At 41.1% G+C, this 19,666-nt stretch overlaps 2 protein-coding genes and 1 pseudogene across 17 annotated transcripts in view; 2 read left to right on the top strand and 1 right to left on the bottom strand.

Annotated features, from left to right (window-relative positions):
• FAR1 (fatty acyl-CoA reductase 1) overlaps positions 1–9,947 on the bottom strand; it is a 62,044-nt gene extending 52,097 nt beyond the window's left edge. For 2 of the 12 annotated variants that reach the window (XM_081064883.1, XM_081064888.1), the window contains exons 1-2: positions 9,756–9,856; positions 4,589–4,639 (exon numbers count right to left, since the gene is read on the bottom strand). The gene's annotated coding sequence lies outside the window, so the exon portion shown is untranslated. Of the gene's footprint in view, positions 1–4,588; positions 4,640–7,921; positions 8,007–9,459; positions 9,594–9,755 lie in introns of those variants that run through there. The other 10 variants (XM_081064893.1, XM_081064882.1, XM_081064886.1 and 7 more) reach the window with 9 other exon arrangements.
• A 169-nt stretch (positions 9,948–10,116) lies between these two features.
• On the top strand, positions 10,117–19,033 carry LOC308504372 (uncharacterized protein). 4 transcript variants are annotated; one of them, XR_013994347.1, is made up of 4 exons: positions 10,117–10,582; positions 11,073–11,183; positions 15,602–15,687; positions 16,115–17,391. XR_013994347.1 is itself a non-coding variant. In XM_081064773.1 (3 exons), the coding sequence occupies exons 1-2, from the start codon at positions 10,190–10,192 to the stop codon at positions 11,157–11,159; spliced, it is 480 nt and encodes a 159-aa protein (XP_080920899.1). In that variant the 5' UTR covers positions 10,177–10,189; the 3' UTR covers positions 11,160–11,183; positions 16,115–19,033. The 4 variants fall into 4 exon arrangements, 3 of the variants coding, with proteins under 3 accessions (XP_080920899.1, XP_080920901.1, XP_080920900.1); XM_081064773.1 differs by lacking the exon at positions 15,602–15,687 and having other exon boundaries at positions 10,177–10,582; positions 16,115–19,033; XM_081064775.1 differs by lacking the exons at positions 11,073–11,183; positions 15,602–15,687 and having other exon boundaries at positions 10,247–10,582; positions 16,115–16,228; positions 16,748–18,622.
• On the top strand, positions 17,532–18,546 carry LOC308504371 (actin, cytoplasmic 3-like; annotated as a pseudogene). The gene has a single exon. The product of its transcript is annotated as an actin, cytoplasmic 3-like (transcript).
• Positions 19,034–19,666: the final 633 nt, after the last annotated feature.

Raw genomic sequence — 19,666 nt, forward strand, 5'->3', positions numbered from 1 at the left:
AAAAGTGCTCCATACATCATTGCTGAATATCACTACGGTCACCTTCAAAGTACTCCTCTTGGGAAGCCAGTGCCTAGTCTACCCATTAAAGCAATTTTGGAACTCTTCTTCTGGAATGGCAATCACAGCTTTTGTCGTATTACCCTTGATGTCCTGAATGTCATCAATACGCCATCTTTTCAATATTGCCTATATTTTCAGGTAAAGAATGAAGTCATCGGGGGCCAGACCAGTGAGTAGAGAGGGTGTTCCAATACAATGATTTGTTACTGGCTAAAAACTCCCTCACAGACAGTGCCATGTGAGCTGGTGCATTGTCATGATGCAAGAACCATGAATTGTTGGTGAAAAGTTCAGGTCGTTTTCTTCTAACTTTTTAACGCAGCCTTTTCAGCACTTCCAAATAGTAAACTTGGTTAACTGTTTGTCCAGTTGGTACAAATTCATAATGAAGAATCCCTCTGATATCAGAAAAGGTTAGCAATATCATTTCGACTCTTGATTTGGATTGACAGAACTTTTTTGGTCATGGAGAATTGGCTGACTTCCATTGTGCACTTTGATGCTTTGTTTCAGGGTCGTATTGGTACACCCATATTTCATCACTAGTGATAACATGGTCCAAAAGATCATCTTGCCTCTCCAAAAGGTCTTGGCAAACTTCGACTCTCCTTTGCTTTTGTTCACTGGTGAGCTCCTTTGGGACCATTTTCGCACACATCTTTCTCATGTCAAGATTTTCAGTTAAGAGTTTCCTGTTTCTCTATCAATGTTTACTTGGTCTGTTATGCTTCTCACAGTCAACCATCAATTTTGACGCACAATTCGATGAATATTTGCAATGTTTTCATCAGTTCTGCTCATGAGTGGCTGCCCTTACCTCTCTACATCAGTGTCACGTTCTCTCTCCTCAGAAAAACGTTTAATGCATTTTTACACTGCCGTTTTCTTCATGGCATTATCTCCATAAATTTGGACTAACATGTCCCTAATTTCACTTCCACTCTTGCCAAGTTTAACAAGAAATTTAATGTTTGTTCGTTGCTCTAATTCAAGCTCAGACATTCTCGTCATGGCACACAAAAACACGCAATAACAATAACGAACGCCACTCTGCAAGACACCACCACACATCAACAAGAACACAGCTGTGAGACACTGATATACCAAGGTTATGAAACCTTACCAAGCTGTTTGTACAGTGCTGCCAATGTAAGTGCCTGGTGATAAGTTCTCAAACTTAATTGTCAGCCCTCATACCTTGACATTAGTTATTATTCCACTAGAAAGCGGGAATTATTGAGCTGAAGAATGATCCAGCTAATGAGCTGGGATTAAAACAGCTTGACAATCACTGTTCTAAGGGTCCTTACTCTGGCTATGAGGTCATTAAGGTAGAGGCAGGTTTTTTCCCTAGCTACCTGGTCCACACCAACCAAATGTAGAATAAGGACTTGGAATCAGATCCCATCATGGAAGTAATAATAACTTCTCTAAACTTGGATGTCAGTGATACATCCAGTCTCCAGTTTTGATGGGAAGCTTCTGGAAATGTCTTAAAATGACTCAATTTCATAACAAACCCTCTTTTCAAAAATCATTTCCTGGCTTATCTTTAAAACCTTGCCAGGTTCATAGATACAGCTTGAAACTAAATGCTGTCAGGCAGGGATCAGCCCCAAAAGGTATAAAAACCAGGGAAGTAGTATTTGATGACTTTTTTGGATTCTTAGTATCTGTTTCCAGCTGTGAAACTCACTTAAGCTCCTAAGAAGCAAAGCCCAGTAAGCCTTGTAGCCATGGGCTATTTGTGCTAAGTATGGGGTGAGACATGCATAGCAAAGGAAAAAAGTTACCGTATAAAAATTCAAGGAATTCTTAGTCAATTTACTAACAGAGAGTCAAAAATCACAATGCTAAAAATCCTAGTGTTAAGATACTTCCTTCTCCAGAAACTGAGATCCAAAATGAAAAGACAGCCAAAATAAATAAACACAACAGACTTACACAAAATCAGGTAGGGTAATGAATAACTACACTGTTGGAACTGGCACTAACCACCTAACCTTGGTCATGTCATTTAGCTGCTCTGATCATTAGTAAAATTCATCAAAGGTGCGGCCAAATCACTGATGATTAAATTCTCTTCTACCTCTCAGTCTGTATGTCTATTACTATGTGCTAGAATAAGTTTTTTTCTAATAGTACACAGAATTATTAGATATACAGAATTATTAACTCTCATAGGTCACAAAGGTTATCTCTTTAAAGCAATACACCTAATACTCACTGATCTTCAAACAGCCTATGCACTGCTCTGCAGCCAAATATCCCAAAAGCAGCCAGTTCACCAGTTCCCCTCTCCCAAGGAGTCTGTGCATGATAATAACCATGATTTTGATTACATTTTAGGTGCAATCTACAAGTTTTTAAAACCACATATTTCTAAGAAACTTACTTAGGACCATCTTTGAAACTTGAGTTGCTGGTAAAGACTTATGATTTCAGGGCTTCACTGAGAATCAACCCTCTGTCAGCTCAATACGCATTTCTAACGCCCTGTATCCCTGTATCACATCTAGGAGTTATTTTAACACAAATGTGAACTTCAAAGTACTTTAACAAATCCTTTCCTCTGAAAAAATAGTATTTATGCATTTATTCATTCTTATATCATATATTCTACTTCCTGTTAATTCAGGATAATTAGCAGCCATTATATAAAGTACCATACATGCACACAAAAATATTTGGTAAAATCATTCCTATGTATAGGAAACTGGCTATAGCTTGTTTTTCCCCAAGAGTCCAATTAAGAATTGGTATGTTTTTGTAAATTAAGCATTTGCATAGTGAATTTTATGATGTTACCACTCAATAATAGAAACACCTGTTTGTAAGCACTACACATAAAAATAAATTTGAGTTGAATTTTAGCAGTGGGCTTTCTGCCTATACATTAAAGAATGGATTATTAAACCAGAGTCCATAGTACCCCCCAAAGATATTTGAGTAGATTCTGAGTCTTATCAACCCCGGAAATTATATGAAAAACTATACATGTACATTTTTCTGAGAAGCTAGCACAAAGCTTTGAGAAGATACACAAAGAGGTTCATGACCTTAAAGCTTTTATTTTCAGTTAATACTTCAAAGTACTTAAGTCAACATTCCAAGATAATAAGATATAAAGGTAAGAATTCCTTACATTCAAGAAGGATTTCGCATGGAACTGTCACGCAACATTTCTGGCAAGAATTCCATAAAAGATAAGAATGTGTAAACTAGATATTTCAAAGCAATTCTAAAATTGTCAAATGGTTAACATTTAAATTAAACACACACCTGCTGTGTGCTGCCATGGGCTACTGTGTGCTGCCATGAGCAGCCGGTGGCCAGCGTGAGTGGCTGGTGGCCAGTGTGAGCAGCTGGCAGCCGGCGAAAGCTGCCGTGAGCTGCTGTGAGCAGCCCACCGATGACCAGTGACCAACTGCCTCAGCCGGGGGGAGCACAAGGCAAAAAAATAATAATAAAATTTAAAAAAATTAAACACACACACGCACAAACACACACACAAGCCACCATTTAAAATCTCAAAATGACATACTTGAAAGCTGATCACACACACACACACACACACACACACACACACACAAACACAAACATTCTAGACAAAATAAATCCATTAACATATGTGGTACTAAGATATTTAGAAGGCGTTTTAATAGAATGTGTCAAATAATCCACCATGGACAGTGCTACATTCACAAAGTAGTGAGTGTGTCCTAACTTGTAATACAGCAATTGGCTTCTTTTAAGTACTGATGTAAGGTCTACAGTATGTCAATAACATCTTGCAGGGACGGAAAAGATGCATGTAGATAGAAAGATACAGATTTAGATATAACTTATTCTATGAGGCTAAAGTCAGGTTTTCCTAACTGCATGCTTTCTCCATGGGATCATCCTCACCTCACCCCACTAAATGTTCTTTCTCCCTGTCTAAATCCTACTTTCATTCAAAAATAATGTCATTTCCCACTCAGAATCTCTATAACCAATTTTGGCATATGATCTCGCTACACTGTTTTATATATGTATATTCGGTCTCCCTAATTATATTATCCCTGTCCTACAGTAGGTTACTATATCTAACTTCTCTTGCCCAGTACAGTGTAATTCTAAGTCTCAAAATATATATGAACAGGGTGGCCGGTTCCATTGGTTAGAGAGTAGTGTTAATAACACAAAGGTTGCTGGTTTGATCCCCACATGGACCACCATGAGCTGCGCCCTCCTTAAAAAAAAAAAACATATGTATGTATGTATGACTATATATATGAACAAATGCCACGTCATTTAGATTAGCATATCTATTGCTACACTTACCACGCTATATGGTAATTATTGAAACAAATGTCTAGGGATTTGCTTCAAAATAAAAAAGGGGGGAAAGTGGGTGGAGCTACTGATGAAACAAAATTGACCACAAGTAGACAACTGTTAAAGCTGGTGATATGTCTATTATTGTATTTTTATATTGGCAATTACCCATAATACAAAGTTAAAAGAAGTTTGACTCTCCTACCAGGACAGAGAGCTTCTTAAAGACAGGTCCAGTAGCTTTCTTCTTGTACATCTGCCCAGCAGAGAGCAGATAAAGTTATTTTACAAAACACATTTCATTCTTTAGGCATAACTTTCAAGGAAACTTCAACTGCTTTTTTATGGTATTCTATTTAAATGATTCTTTTATTAACTCAGATAAAACATATATAGAGGGTGTCAAAAAATGTATACACATTTTAAGAAAGGAAAAAACTGTATTAAAATTGTTATAATCAATATATACCAATAACAACAGATGAATACAAGTCATGTGTATACATTTTTTTGGCACCCCCGGTATTTATTCATTCATTAACTATTTACTAGGAACCTACTTTCTCAGATAAAGTAGATATCCTGTCTTGATATCCTGTCAGATATCCTGTCTTGGTAAATGCAGGATATCAAAAATAATTCATTCTCTTTAATCGATTAAGAATCTGACAGTAACCTCAAGGATCGATGGAAAAAAGAGCAGGGAGATGAAGAGAAAGAAAAAAATAGGAAAACACAACAAATACAGGTTTTTAGGAAGGGACCTAAGGCATCCACATTTTTTATTAGAAAGAAGACATACATTTTGTTTAAGCTAAACAGGTCTAAAAGTTCCCCTCCCCACTCCATTGTACAGATGAAACTAAAGCTCAGAGAAGGGAAGTGACTTGCTTCATTCAAGTCTCACATCAACTTGCTAGCAAAACCAAAATAAAAACTCAGATCTGCTGATTCACAGTGCAGTGTGAATTTTCTACATCTAAATGTTTTCTTCTATACTGAAATATTCACTAGCTAAAGACAATGACTTTTATTATTAATATATATTTCAGTTCTGTTATACCTTACTAAAAAAAAAGTAATAGCTTAATAAAAGGGGGGAGGCTGGGAAGAAAATACATACAAGTAAGATAGTTATACATGAAGTAATACGCATATGTCACACTTCCTCAATTCTGAGACACATTTAACTTGAAGACATATCCATTTCACAAACATTTTAAAAGAAATATGGCACTGTAAAATACATCTTCATTTCAAAAAATACTAAAATGTGAAAACACACACACATAATGTCATATAATGCACTCTGTAAGACACAAAAATCACTATCATTTAAGAGCCAGTGTCACAAGGCACAAACACACAGAGTAAGAGTCCCATGTTCTAAGGTAACAAACAGTTACTAAATACCAAAGGCTATGTGGCATTTCTTTCAATTGTGGTATTGATAGAAATCTTTCTTGCCATTTGTCTTGTAGGCATGCGTCCTGGAGTTTTAGAAAGCAAGGTTTAAATCTCAGCTCTGCCACTTAGCTCTCTTTCCTTTGGAAAGTTACTAACTTCTCTGAGCCTTATTCTCTTTATCTGTAAAATGGGATATCTACGGTAGAGAATTGTATGAGAATTAAATGTGATAATTTATTTAAGAAAAATAGTACAGTACCTAGATGAAATATTAAGTTTCCTCCCACAATCCCTATGGGCTAAATGCAATTAAACTAAAAACTAGAACATATTCTTCTTGATTTACAAAATTCCTCCTGCTCCACATTAGACTGGAATAATTCTGTACTGATCCCAGGGCAAATCGTACTAGTTCACTTTGGAAAAATTATTTGATAAGAAAAGCTTATTTTCTTGAAATTTGTCTCTTCTTTTTCAAATTGACAACAGAAAACAATGACAAATTTTAAGTGTTTTAGTTAGCTATATGTAAATTCAGCACTTTATATTGTCTTACTGAACTAAGACTCTAAGACCATTACAAACCCACTGAAGAGAGGAACTATAGAACCCATGTGGTAGGAGGGAAAGCTATATGGCCAAAAGACACAGCTAAAATGACTCAATTGTATGGGTGGTTTAGTTTCTTTTTTAACCTTGTATTTACTTATTAAACTCTAAGAAAACAACGTTTAGAAGAACCAAGACCATAGCTCCATGATTCAAAGGGCTTTAGTAACCTGGTCCCTCAGATTAAGCACATGCCATCTTTCAACATGGAGTTTCAAGATGTTTCTACGGGTAACAACCCAGTCATTTCCAAGATGGGAACGTGCTTACTACTCAACTGGCTCAAATGCAATAGGCACCAAAGTAAGATCTTTCCTCCTACTCCAAACATAACTCAGGCTAGCTCACACACATACTCCCTCACTATTAGCTCATTTCAGTGGAATGATTTTTCCCAGCTAATTATAAAAATAATGCTTATTTTTTTAAAACTTGGAAAAATACAAAAAGTAACAAGTATTTTTAAACCACCCATAATTTTACCAGCCAAAGATTAAAATATTACAAGGAACATACCAACATCTTTCCTATGAATTTGACCAAAACTGTGATCATACCAAATTTTTAATTTGTATAGAGCACTTGTCACTAAACAGGATTAACTGTGAACCTGTATCTTAATATCTTCTTCCAGGCTTTTTTGAGCCTAAATTCACACTACTTTTTTCCTTAACTTAACTCAATAGTTTCTTCTCAATCTTTACTCTGAGTCTCTAAGCTACATATTTTGCTGCTGACCTCTTCCTCTTTCTTAAAACTTTTCTATTCTAAGCTTCCCTAAACAGTATATTCTTCAGTGTCTACAAACGTCTCTCCAACTAATCTTTTTCTCTTTCTTCACTGGCTCTCTTCTGTTAACTCATGAAAATCTCTAAAAAACATTGGCTCAGGCCTGACCTTTGGATTTGCTCGTCAACTTTGAATCTCCAGCACTTAACACAGTACCTGGCATGAAAGAGATGCTCAATTAATGTTTACTGACTGCCTTTGCCAACCCTGACCTACCGTTCACTAGTTGTGTGACCGTGGGTAAATTACATCTCTCTGAATCTCAAGTTCCCTCATCTATTAACTAGGGATAATCAAAGGAAGATGATGCTTGGAAAGCATAAAGTCTGCATAAAGTAGCATCCAATAAATTATGCTACTATTATCAACATAATCTAGTACAGGACTCAAAAAATTTTCTGATTATTACATATGGTTGAACACCAAATCTACCTCTCAATAATCCAACATACTTTGGATTCACCATATTCTCTTATAACTATCAAGAAATATTTTTGCGCTCGTTTCTTTACTACCTGTCTCCAATCCATCAATTATTCTAACTCTCCTCTTAGCCACCATACAAAACCATTATCTATCAACAACAGACTTAGTTGATTTCCATACCCTTAAATCTTCATTCAAATCTTCAATCCCCCTTTAAAGCCATTGTTAATTTGTCACTCATCATAATCCTCATGTCTTCTAATAACCATGTCCCAACTCCTAGTTCAAAAAATGGCTCAAAACTCACCTTTCAGGAAATCCCTGATTAACTCCACACCACTGGGATTACTTCTCTGCTCTGAATCACCTCAGCACTTAGGTATTCTGTTATACTAAGGGTAAAATGTGATCAGTGAATAGCATTACCAAGAAATTACTTCCACAAAATTATTTCTACATCCTGAAGAATCGCCCATTCGCTATAATGTTTTGTTTAATAAGATTAATAAGGAAACACCCTATACAATGAATGCCCTCTTTGGTTTCCGTCCTTGACACTAGATGAGTGTGTCAAGAAATGCTGAACTCTTCACAATCTTTTGTCCTATCCTCAAGCAGAAATTATGTCTGTGCTTATCATGACTTGCCATTTAAATCCACTGGAAATTTGGTAGTGGGCCACTTTCTTTTCTGCTACCTCTTCTCTGCCCCCCAGCTCTGCCCACAGCCCACAAATAAAGGTTCTACAAGCTTGAAACAGAAAGGCAGTAGCACACACACCACGCCTGTCTTTCCTCTAAATGGAAAGAACTTTGAACCTATTCAGCTATAAAGATCTTCCCAAGGCGGAAAATTTTCCCAGCAAGCAGGGTACGTAACCAAATTCTACTCCATCAAAATGGTTGATCCTATAGAATGGCAGGGCCGTACCTACATGTTAACCCGCACTTCTGTTATCGTAAGAGATCTTGCATCATTATTGTACGCTACATTACACATACCCAACAAGATAGCGCACCTACTCCCCTGTATGGCAGATTTCCTGAAAGTAACTTCTGATGTCGCCTTGAAACCAACACATTCCACTTTTTTTAAAAATAAGCCTTAAGCGATTGCTCACTGCCATCCAATCAAAAGCAAGCGATACTTGCGCCCGTACTTTGGAGAGGGCGAGCCCGGGCGCTGCTGAGGCAGAACAACGGGATGAGCGGCCGCCGGGGTGGGAGGTCGAAGGGCCTCGGCCGAGCGCGTTAACAAGCCTGGGTCTCGGGGAGCGGCTCTCGGGGAGCGCTGAGGCCGAAGCTGTGGGCCCGGCTGGCTGGCTGGCGCCCGAGACAGGCAGTTCTGCCAAAGCCAACAGTGACTAGTGCTCGTCGACTCCTAAAAGATGCACGCCCTTCACCACCGTACAGAAACCCACCTCGTCGGCTCCTTGGATACGGTCCCCGGACCGGCCACCCAGCGCCCCCTCGTCAAACAGCCTCCATCCGCCCCTCACCTAAACCCTGCGCTCCGGCACCTTCCGGTTTCAGTCGGAGCCTCTAGCTCGACATCCACGTGTCCCCATTTGTCCGGATACCGTAACCTCCCAAACCCACGCCAGTCCTCCCTTCGTTCCCGGCTGATTTCCCCCCACCCTCTACCAATGCCACTTCCCAGAGGCCAGCAACACGCCACCGCGCCGCACCTCCTCCTCCGGCGCCCTTTTCCGAGCATCACGCTTTCCCCATCACTTTCTTCCTCCCCACTCACAGGCCTCCTCTTCCTGCCACCCTCGGACACACTGGCCAGCTCCCCCGGCTACTAGCCCACCCCACCTTCGCCACCTCGACGCGGCCTCCCTACCCCAGGCAGCACCCCAGGCTCCGCAGCTGCTAAGCAGGCCCCTCCCTCCGTCCCTGCTCGCGGTCCCCGCCCTCCGGAGGGCGGTGGCCCGGCCAAGCAGCGCAGAGACCATCAGGGCAGAAACAGGCGCCCCCACCTCAGGGAGACCGGGGGCGGCGGGGAGGGCGTGGGCGGGGCGGCGGGTGTAACCCCCGCCTCGGCCCGGCCTGCAGCCCCGGTGCCCGCAGCTCCCGCCCGGGCCAGGCGAGGAGGGGACCGCAGTCCGACCGCTCCCACCCGGCGTCCCTGCCTCTCACCGAGATGCAGAGGCTCAGGCCTCGCTTTCCCCCTGGCCGTCCAGCGATGGCTCCACCGCCGCCGCCGCCGCCGCCGCCGCGCTCTCCTCACTCGCTCTTCCACCGCCCCCGACCGGCTGCTGAAGAGCGGACGGGCAGTGGCACACCCATTGGCTGCGGCCCTCACTCACGTCAGCCGCCCCGACCCGAACCGCGGGATGTGACTGGCTGGCGCAGCGCCTCTCTTCCACGTCTTGTACTGATTGGCTGCCTCGAGGCCCCTAACCAACAGGACCGCTCACCCGCCTCTCCGCTTCGGCCTCCCACCCCCCAACCCCGTTTCCATCCGGGAGGGAGGAGGGAGGGGGGCGGGACGGGCGCCGATGGAACGCGAGCCGCCAATGGGAGCGCCGAGAGTGGGCTGGGGGGTCTGCCCGCGGGGGAAAGTTCAGCTAATGGGCGTGCGCTTCACATCCTGGGCTCGGGAGCGCCTTCCCTGGCGGCTCGGGTTCCGGCGGGTCGCGCCCAGGGCCACGCCCGGCTTTCGGTCGCGCGGAAGGGGCGCCCACTCGAGTAGGGGTAAGGATGCGGCGAGGTCCAGCGTGGGAGGTCGCGGGCGGCCATTGTGGCGTGCTCCAGCACTGCCTACGTGCGGCCCGGCGCCTTCAGGTGCGGCTGGTTCGCTTCTGTGGGCGCGGAGCCGTTGCTCGGTGGATCCCTGGAAGCTCCGCGGGATTCCCTTTAATGAGCGAGCGGAGCGTGGGTCCCGTCCTGCCCCACGGGACTGTTGGCCAAATCTTTCCACTTTCCACTCCTTCCAGGATAATTTCATACAAAACTTATCTACGGTGAGAGAATTTAGAATAGTAGTTATCTCGGGGAGCGGGGGGATGGAAAGGGCACAAGGTAGCCTAATGGGAGCTTGAAACGCTCTGCTTCTTGATCTGGGACAAACGTGTATACATATGTAAAAAATTCATCGAGTCTTACGCTTAGGATTAGTGCACTCAGCGCACTTTATGTATAATATCCCAATTTTTAAAATAAAAGGATCGTGAGAAGCATTCTGTAAGAACATTACCTACAGTTTTCTACGCCTTTCTTAACCTTACGGTGAGGTTATGGAGCTCCATGGGACTCCCATGGTATAAACATTCCCACTAGGATTTGGCTGTTAATCACAAATGAAAACTGGAGAAAGAAAAAAGGGTTGGGGATTGTGAGATGTTAAAATGAGTGAAATCTGGCACGGTGAATAAAACACACACGTTAAGTTAGTACTTTAAGAATGAACTAAAGGATTGTGAACTGAATGATTCAAAATGATTTTTCTTTAAGGATTTAGAGCTTGTCTCAGCGCGTGGCCATGTTGGTAACACAAAAGCACCCATGGTGCTGCACCCAATTGGACACCACAAAACTTGACCGAGCTGCCTACTTTGTGACCACGTAAGTCTGAACCCCAGAAACTTTCATTTGAATACCGTGGCTTTTGTCCTGGAGGAGCTCACGGTCCAGCACCATGTATAGTCATTCCACCAGGAGGGCACAGAATACAAAGCTAACACAGCTGCTAACCCTCAGGGATGAAACTTTCCACTAGGTTAGGCAAGATGTGTGTTCCTGGAACCCGGTCTAGTAGCAGCGTTCTGAAATAACCAGGGTCAGGTGAAACAGTCCTAGAAATGGGTCAATATTCTCCCTAAAACAAACATGAGAACTGGGCCAAATTCTAGCCTGTGAAAAGGCACCAGCAGCAAAACAAAGATGATGGGATTCATGTTTACTAATTTCATCATTAAGGTGATCAGTTCTGATAAATACCTGTGTTTAAAGTACTTGCCCCATAACTAGGCACATAAAATTAGATAAAACAGTATTTCCCGCAGAGCAAAGAGTATGATAGGGGGACAGACATAAATAGGTAATTCCAATAGAATGCAGTATGAGGGAATACGGATAAAGATCCAACTCAGCCTAGGAAATTCAAGGGCATCTTCTTAGAAGACATGGCACTAAGTTAACCACTGCTAAGGTTTATCAGCATACCATTTGCAGTTAGGCACTTTAAAAAAAAAAATTTCAGTTACATTTGACATTCAATATTACATTAGTTTCAGGTGTTTAGAGGTGTTTAGTGATTAGACATTTATATAATTTAGACAGTGATTCCCCCCCACCACATTAGCCTAGTACCCTCCTGGCATTATTCGTAGTTGTTGGAACATTATTGACTGTATTTTCTATGTTATACTTTACATCACCATGACTATTTCGTAATTACCAATTTGTATTTCTTATCCCTTCACTTTTTTCACCCAGCTCCCAAACCTCCCTCCCCTCTGACAGCCATCAGTTCTCTGTATCTGTGAGTCTGTTTCTGTTTTGTTTGTTCGTTTATTTTCTTTAGATTCCACATATAAGTGAAATAAGCCCGACTTATTTCACTTAGTGTAATAACTTCCAGTTTTGTCCATATTCTCGCAAATGGTAAGATTTCATTCTTATTTATGGCTAGGTAATATTTCGTTGTATGCACGTACCACATCTTCTTTATCCAATCGTCTAATGATGGCCCTTGGGGGGCTTCCATATCTTGGCTATTTTAAATAGTGGCACAAGGATTATTTAGCGTAAAGACACTTTAAAAACAGTAGATACAAGAAGTGTACTGTAACCCCCCTTTTTCTTCCTGAAAAGAGGAGATAAAAACTCCTGTGAGAAAGATACCCTCACTATATCTGGAAAAAAGAAACGTTTGACAAGGAAAATAGTCTGAGATGTCCTAAATTAAATTTCAGCAGGCAGGAGGGTAGGAAGAAGACACAGGAAAGGATAACAACCTCCAGAGATAAGCAACAAAAAAATACTCCTTACTTTCCTGAATGTTGAAACTTTGAATTAACTTCCAGGTGGCTATTTCTGAGGTTATCCAGGTAGAATAGCCAATGCATGAACTTTCCAGACTGTTGCCCACAACCAATCCAGAAAGAGCAGATACTTCCTTACAGACTATACACCTAACCCAGAACTAGCCTTGCTTCACCTTTTCCTGTTTCCTCTATCTATAGCCATTGTAAATTCTTTCAAAACAACATACTTCTCAAACTCAACTGTATAAAAGAGCCACATCAGACACGTTTGTCTTCCTGTTTCCTCTATCTATAGCCAATGTAAATTCTTTCAAACAACATACTCTCAAACTCAACTGTATAAAAGAGCCACATCAGACACGTTTGTCTTCTCCATCTAGTTCTGCCACTGGCAGTTTAGACTGCATACCCCAGGACCTGGTCCTTTTCCTGGCTAGCATATGGCCCCAGTAAGCCCTTTTTTCCAGAAAAACTTTCAGCTTCAAAGTTTTTTTGTTTGACACATTCCTCAATGCGGAATCAAAGCTGAGAGAATCCTGTATAAATAGACGTTGTTAAAATAATTCTTATCTTCCTTTAGCCTCCCCATATAGTATAGTTACTTTTCCACAATTGCCTTTCTTTTGTTCAATCTAATGTAAAAGCCTGTAGGTTTTGCTATTTCTTTGGGTCTTCATTTCTTAGGAAATTTATAAAACATATAAATTTGTATAGTTTTCACCTGTTAATCTGTCTTATATCGGTTTAATTCTCCAGCCTAGCTGAAAAACCCTAAAAAGGTAGAGGTAAAATGTTGCCTCCCCTACATTCTCAACTGTTTCCTCTAGATCCTGTTCATGGATAAAAGTGTCCTGGTGTTTCCTAGCTCATAGGAGTTGAGAGGAAGAGGAACAATATCTGTAACATTTCTTTAAATACCGTCTGTTGTCTATTTTCCAAGCATCATTGTAAAAAGAAGAAACTACCTTGCTGGACAATTTCTTCCCACATTGATTAGATAATCATTTTGCCCTTCTTTTGTGGGTGGCATTGTCATTGTTTGGACCTCATTGTTGGGCAATAGTAACTCAATAGAACCCTGAGACCTGGAGATTGTTCTTTATTTTTTTCCTGTGTCCTTTTTTTTTTTCTTTTTTAGAGATTTACTACCTTTGTACAAGAGTCAGAACAGAGCTGTTGCAGATGCCCAAAATGGGAACCAGAGTTCACACAATCTGTATTTGAACATCATAGCATGTCAAAGGTGTAAGCCACAGACTCAGAGTCAGCTGTTTCCTGCTCTTTGGGTGGTGCTTTTTGAGGACTGTGCATACAGCCTTTAAGATCAGTTCCATCACACCTTTGAACTTCGAGGGAAGTGCTTTTTGAGGACTGTGCATACAGCCTTTAAGATCAGTTCCATCACACCTTTGAACTTCGAGGGAAAGGCCCCCTCCCAGAAATATTTGTAAACAAAGGCCCCAAACTGGGAGAACCTCAGGCAGCAAACCACACCGATATGTAAAAAAGTTGTCCCTATATACAAAGGTATGACTCTTTAAGACAGTGAAACTTACATTTGACTCAGTCCCTAATCTCTATTCAGAGCAGAGAACAGTGCACAGATTGTAGTTTCTCCATAAACAAAACCATTTAATCACTGTAACAATATTTATTACAACAGCAAATTGTAGTTTTTTTCTAATGAATTAAGCAACAATTGGCTTGAGAAGAATAGAGCATAGCGATTAGGAGTCCTAACTCTAGAATTGAACTCCTGGGTGTAGAATCCTAGTACTACCACTTACTATCTCTGTGATCTTGGGCAAGTTATTTACTCTCTGTGCCTAGATTCCCAGGAGTAAAATGGGAACTAACACCTACATCATAGGGGTGCTACGAAGCTGAATGAGTTAACATTTTAAATCACTTAGCATAGTTTCTGGCACGTAGTAAACCCTGTCTTACAGGCTTACTTTTTAAAGTAAAATCTTAAGGAAAAATAATAAAGTGAAAAACTTCCCAGAACCAATAATAATGCCTATCTTCTATTTTTGAAGATATACTAATATGCCAAAAATTTTATAGGTATCATTTCTAAACCTCACAGCAAGATAGGTATTATTGTCTCTGTTTTACAGATGAGAGAGTAGGAAATTGGGGAATTTAGTGAAATTGCCTAAGAATATATAATTGAGTAATGGAGTTAGGAATTCTAACCTAGAGTGTCTAATTCCAATGTGATTTTCCACTGTGCAACATAGTTTCCTAAATCTTCTTATCCATCCTCTACATTTATTTATATTTACACTGTTTTAGAACTGGTCTTAAGAGTCACTTTGCATCGCTTCTTGGCCTTTTGGCTAAGAACAAGTGTACTATCTGTTCTTATTAGCTTAATATCTGATATGTCCTCTATCCAAGGTCAATATGTTCATGGATGGACCTAGAGGGTATTATGCTAAGTGAAATAAGTCAGAGTAAGACAAATACCATATGATTTCACTTTTACGTGGAATCTAAAAAACAAACAAACAAAACAAACTCATAGATACAGAGAACAAACTAATGGTTGCCAGATAGGGGACGGGCTGTGAGGCTGGTGAAAAATGTAAAGGGATTAAGAAGCACAAATTGGCAGTTACAAAATAGCCATGGGGATGTGAAGTACAGCACAGGGAATATAGTCAATAACACTGTAATTACTACGTGTGGTGTCAGATGAGTACTAAACTTATGAGGGAGGATGACTTTGAAAGTTGTATAAATGTTTCACTACTATGCTGTTACACCTACCTGAAACCTACCTGAAACTAATAGAGTATTGAATGTCAACTGTAATTGAAAAATAAAAATTAAAAAAAAAAAAGTTAGAAAAAGAAAAAAAGCTTCTGTCTGGGGGAAAAAAAGAGTCCCTTTGCACATCCCCTCTGTCCTTTCACAAATAAGTAAATTGAGATCATAAGAAGTTAAGTGACTTTCCCAGTACTACCTAATTACTTAATGACTTTTCAGCAGCTATTGAATGCCAACCAACCATCTGCTGGTAAAGCAAGGAATAAACAGTTATGGATATTGCTTATCACAGTGCCTTTCACATGGTAAGCAACCAACGCTTGCTGTTTTTATCATTGTTCATTCATTCATACATTCATTCATTTGACATTCATTTTTTTGGGTATTTCTTACAAGTTTGGTACCTGGAAATATAAAAATGAACAAGATATGATTTCTTTTAAAGCTCACATGAGGTGTCCAATATAGGAGCTACTTACCACATGTGGCTATTGAGCACTTAAAATGTGGCATATTGGAATGTACTTAAGTATAAAAAACACTGGATTTTGAAACTTAGTACAAAAAAGAGTAAAATACCTTAATAAATTTTATATGAGTTACATGACAATTTTGGGGATGTATTGGGTTAAATAAAAATATTAAAAGAATTTTTCATCTGTTTGTTTTTACTTTTTAAAAATTCTACTAGAAAAGTTAAGATTACATGTGGCTTATATTTCTATTGAACAGCATTGGTCAAGATGAACGCAATAAAGTACAAGTGCTATGGCATACAGGAGTCAAGAAAGGCTCCACAGAGGAGGTAATGTTTGAATCCCAAGGAATGAGTAAGGACATTGTCAGGTGAGTGTTTTCCAGCCAGGAGATGAGCATGTAAAAACATGGAAGAGTAACCAACAAGTTGAAATGTGAGAAATAGTTTGACTTTTGTCAAGTTTGGAATAGAGAGCTAGAGTGCTTAATGAGAAAGTAAGAGATGGAGTTGGAAAAATACATCGAAGAAAGTCTATGAAAACCCTTGCGTGCCACGTATTGAAATTTTTGATAAAGAGGACTGATGTTATTTTATTTGAGCTTTAGAATGATAACCCTAGTGGTGATATGGAGGTTGGACTGGAAGTAGGAAAAAGGCTTGGGATGAGAGAATGGGAAACGAAGACAGGAGATGTAGATGGCCATAACTTGGGCAATGGTAGTGGGAATTCAGAGCAGGACAGGGCCAAAAAAAGATACCTCAGTACAGTAGAACTGATGAGACCTGGTAACTCATGTTGGGGAGGCAAAGAAAAGGGGGATCAAGAGAAACACCCAGTCATCTTTGTGCTGGCTACATGGTGACATTTCATTTTGTTCATTCAACAGATAATTTTGTCGAAGGCCTACTTTTGTCCAGGTTCCAGGTAGTAGTGCTTACTGGACTCCTGATGAGAATGTCTTAACATTGTGTGATTATGTCTAAAACATTTACTACGGATCAGAAAAGAATAAATTATTAAATCCTGGGGTAGGCGATTATTGGCCCACTAATAACGTTTTTATTTTACTTATCTGGAATGTATTATATCTTATTCTCAGGGACCTTAAAGGCTCAAAAGTCTTGTGCTAAGGTTCCTCATCTAATGAGATAGCCACTTGGAACAGGACTCTGATCCCTGAGGGGAGAGATCAGCCCACAAAGTAATGGGTATAAAGTCTGATATTATAAAGTTTAGGAAAGGATGTAAAGAAACAGAAATTCCACAAACTGCTTATAAATTAGTGCATTGCATTTTAAAAACAGTTTGGCAGTGTGTAGTAAAATTGAAAATGTGCATTTCATAGAACTGAGTCGTTGGATTTGTGGATCCCTGAACAGTGCTCTGAAAGCTGAGCACTAAGTCCAGGCTCATCTGCAGCAATAATACAATCATTTTGTCAGTCAAATGTGACACTACCCAGCTCACTCGCCGCGGCCGGCTCCGCCTCCTGGTCCTCTTGCTGCTCTCCTGTCGGTTCCTCTGACGCCCGCTACCACTGCCGCCACGATTGCAAAGTGAGAAAAAATTGCCATGCTTGTGATTGACAATGGCTCTTCTGGCATGTGCAAAGCTGGCTTTGTTAGGCTTGACACACACCCCCGCCCCCCGCTGTGTTCCTATCCATCATCATGCACTCCCAACACCAGGATGTCATGGTGGGCATGGGGCAGAAGGACAGCTACATGGGTGACAAGGCCCAGAGCAAGTGACATCCTGACCCTCAAGTACTCCATTGAGCACAGCATCATCACCAACTGGGACAGTGGGAAGCATCTCTGGCACCACTGCAACGAGCTGCGTGTGGCCCCTGAGGAGCATGCTGTGCTACTGCCCCAGGCCCTCCTGAACCCCAAGGCCAGCCGTGAGAAGGTGACTCAGATCACGTTCCAGACCTTCACTCCAGCCATGTACGTGGCCACCCAGGCCGTGCTGTCGTACGCCGCTGGCTGCCCCACTGTTATTGTTATAAACTCTAGGGATGGGGTCACCCACACTGTGCTCATCTATCAGGGGTACACCCTGGCCTAGCAATCCTGCATCTAGACCTGGCTGGCCGGGACCTGACTGATGACTACCTCATGAAGGTCCTCACGAAGCATGGCTACAGCTTCACCACTACTACCGAGCAGAAGTCGTGTGTGACATCAAAAGAAGCTCTGCTATGTCACCCAGGACTCTGAGCAGTAGATGGCCACTACTTCTGTATCCTCCTTCTTGGAGAAGAGCTACGAGCGGCCTGCAGGCAGGTGGTCACCATCGGCAATAAGTGGTTTCCATGTCCAGAGGTGCTCTTCCAGCCCTCCTTTTTGGGTGTGGAGTCCTACGGTTGGTATCCACAAGACCACATTCAACTCCATCATGACGTGTGATGTCGACATCCCAAGGGACCTGTGTTCCAACATGGTGCTGTCTGGTGGGGCCACCATGTATCTCAGCATCCCCGATGGTGCAGAAGATCACGACCCTGGCACCCAGCATGATGAAGATCAAGATCATGGCCCCACCAGAGCACAAGCACTCAGTGTGGATGGGGGCTCCATCCTGGCCTCACTGTCCACCTTCCAGCGGATGTGGATCAGCAAGCAGGAGTACAAGTCAGGCCCCTCCATTGTCCACCGCAGATGCATAGCATTTGCTGCATGAGTTCGTCAGAAATACAAGTTTGCCCTGGCAAATGTATACGCCTTGTGCTAGCCTCATGAAACTGTAATAAACCTTTGAAAAGAAATCTGTCCTTGAAGCTTGTATTTGATATCAGCACTGGATTGTAGACCTGGTTGCTGATTTTGACCTTGTATTCAAGTTAACTGTTTCCTTTGTACATGTTTAATAGCGTGTACATATCTTAGATTTAAACCCCTGGTACACGTGGCTTAGTCACTTGGTGGCTGAAAAGCACATGTTTAATGCAAGAGAAATTGGTGGCTTGATAATCTGCAAACCCATGCGTTTCTTGATCTGTGCAGAGTGGTAATATGCAAGAGCAGCCTATTGTGTGAAGTTTTTGTATGCAATTCTTTAGCAAATCACAAATTTTGGTTTTCTACTGTCAGGTGAGAACATTAGGCCCCGGCAAGATGTCTTTATGAGGAAAATAAAGAGCTGTAGTAAAAATAAAGAAAAATTACCCTATCCATTTCTTTAAAGTCAAGTGTTTATTTACTGTAATAACCACATACACAAAAAGAATGTTAAAGTTTGGCCAATGAACGAAACAAATACTCAGCAACATTAGTTTTCATTCTGGCAAGTTCTGCATGCCTTATGCTTGACTCACACATTGTAGTTTTCAGTAGAGGGTTTCATGAACTTTGAGTGGTAAAGACAAGCTCTCAGTTACAATAATTAACTAAAAATTATTGACAATCAGGTTTGAGTTATGTTGGCCAGAATAACTTCAAGTTCAAGGAAAAGTTTTAGAAATTATAAAAACTGAGAAAGGGGAATGACCTAATACTTAAAATACAAATAACACGAGTATTTCTCTGTTCATCTCTGGAAAGTAGCAATTCAGGTTACACAGGCCTTTAAACACAGAATGATAAGAAAAAGCACAGGGATTGTAAGCACAGGTTAAAGAAAAATTAGTTGTACAGGAGGGAGAGAGTCAGGTTTTCTTTCAACACAGTAAAAATCTGTTAGAAGGTGGATTCTTTTGTGCTCTAATTTTTCCAGAACACAACCACAACTTCTGCTTAATAAAAACATCAAGGGGGCTGAGAAAATCTCACTTTTGAAACTGGTATTCATTCATGTTATTCAA

Source organism: Rhinolophus hipposideros (genome assembly GCF_964194185.1).
Source record: "Rhinolophus hipposideros genome assembly, chromosome: 10".
NCBI classification, from domain to species: Eukaryota; Metazoa; Chordata; class Mammalia; order Chiroptera; family Rhinolophidae; genus Rhinolophus; species Rhinolophus hipposideros.

What these genes read in the sequence shown, in the direction of transcription:
- LOC308504372 (XM_081064773.1), top strand. Translation starts at nt 10,190, where the DNA reads ATGGGCGTGCGCTTCACATCCTGGGCTCGGGAGCGCCTTCCCTGGCGG. An exon ending in TCATACAAAACTTATCTACG is followed by an intron (nt 10,583 to 11,072) that starts GTGAGAGAATTT and finishes TTTTTCTTTAAG; the next exon opens with GATTTAGAGCTTGTCTCAGC.